This window comes from Seriola lalandi, unplaced genomic scaffold (assembly GCF_002814215.2).
Source record: "Seriola lalandi dorsalis isolate HSWRI2012SDOR001 ecotype SW California unplaced genomic scaffold, Sedor1 jcf7180002054737, whole genome shotgun sequence".
NCBI classification, from domain to species: Eukaryota; Metazoa; Chordata; class Actinopteri; order Carangiformes; family Carangidae; genus Seriola; species Seriola lalandi.
The window spans coordinates 46,861-48,525 of record NW_019525290.1 but is presented as its reverse complement, the minus strand read 5'-3'; the positions used below and the strand labels follow the sequence as shown (position 1 = coordinate 48,525).

The 1,665-nt window shown below is 44.3% G+C and overlaps 1 protein-coding gene across 1 annotated transcript in view; it reads right to left on the bottom strand.

Moving 5' to 3' along the window:
- The window catches only part of phf21b (PHD finger protein 21B), a 69,324-nt gene that overhangs the window by 22,487 nt on the left and 45,172 nt on the right, over positions 1-1,665 (bottom strand). The window contains exon 4 of the mRNA XM_087178845.1: positions 711-971. Coding sequence (XP_087034971.1) covers positions 711-971 — 261 coding nt within the window. The remainder of the gene's footprint in view (positions 1-710; positions 972-1,665) is intronic.

Sequence of the window (1,665 nt, the reverse complement as noted above, 5' to 3'; positions counted from 1 at the left end):
GTGTGTGTGTGTGTGTGTGTGTGTGTGTGTGTGTGTGTGTGTGTGTGTGTGTGTGTGTGTGTACACTGTAACACAAGCAGAAGGTGGAGCTGCTCTTTACATGAAGAAGAGAGAGGCTAAAGCAGCTGGACTGATCCGCATCATCACACCTTCATTTTACGTTTTAAAAACTTCAGAAGCTGAAACTAGAAAAATATTGACAAATGTCCGAGTCAGTAAAACTACAGAGGAGCTGCAGATTCTGAACTAATGTCGTCATGACAACGTAAACGACACCACAGGAGAAATGTACTAATTTAAAAACACATAAGCAGCAGTGACACTTCCTGTATCGGAGTCGTTTATGGTCACGATGCAGATTTTACTTTATAGTTAGATTTGATTTATTGTTTTATTTCTTATCTCCATCTTTGTGATTGGACTGTTACACGTATTGATCTGCATATCTGTAATGGTTGTTGATGTAAACACATTTTCTTTACTTTGTGAAAATTGATTTAAAGAATAAACTCATAAAGAAGATTAAAAAAAGAAAAGTCTAAATCTGATTTTAAGTCCAGGAACAGTGGATACTACATTTCCCATAATGCACTGTGTCTTTCGACATCCCTTTAAAAGTTGTGTATATTTCATGTAAACATAGCTATAGAGATGAAGGAGGGAGTGAGCTGGCCCCGCCCCCTGCGCAGGTGTTCCAGGTGTGCTGTTACCTGAGAGTGAGGCAGCTCCCCAGCTCTCCTGCTGCTGAACGGGTGGACTCCGGCTGCCGCCACCCTGCCGGCGGTCTGGAGGTTGATGGGGGACGTCTGCAGTGGCTCCGAGCTCGCCGCCTTCTGCCCGTTAATGTGTGCAGTCACCATGGAAACGGGAGCCTTGGCCGGCACCACGGAGATAGCGATGCCCTGGCTGGGAGGCTTGATGAGAGACAGAGGCTTAGTCGTCCCTACGGGACAAGTCCTGACCGCCAGCTTCTGTTAGAGACACACAGAGAGACAGACAGGTGTACTGTTAGAGAGAGACAGGTGCACTGTTAGAGAGACAGACAGGTGTACTGTTAAAGACGGACAGGTGTCAGAGAGACAGACAGGTGTATTGCCTCAGTGTAACTTCAGGTGTACTGTTAGAGAGACAGACAGGTGTCAGAGAGACAGACAGGTGTGTTGCCTCAGTGTAACTTCAGGTGCACTTGTTCACAGGTCACACACCACAGCTGTTTTCACAGACAATAAAACAGCGCAACTACATTTCCCATCAGCCCTAGAGCTGCTGACAGAACCAACACCTGTGACTGTAAATCAGTCTGTGACGAATAAAGATACTAATAATACTACAACTGGTACTACTGATACTACAACTGGTACTACTTCTACCTACTGATACTACTACTGATACTACAACTGGTACTACTGGTACTACTGATACTACTACTGGTACTACTGATACCTACTGATACTACTACTGATACCTACTGATACTACAACTGGTACTACTGGTACTACTGATACTACTACTGGTACTACTGATACCTACTGATACTACTACTGGTACTACTGATACCTACTGATACTACTACTGGTACTACTGATACTACAACTGGTACTACTGCTACCTACTGATACTACTACTGATACCTACTGATACTACAACTGGTACTACTGGTACTAC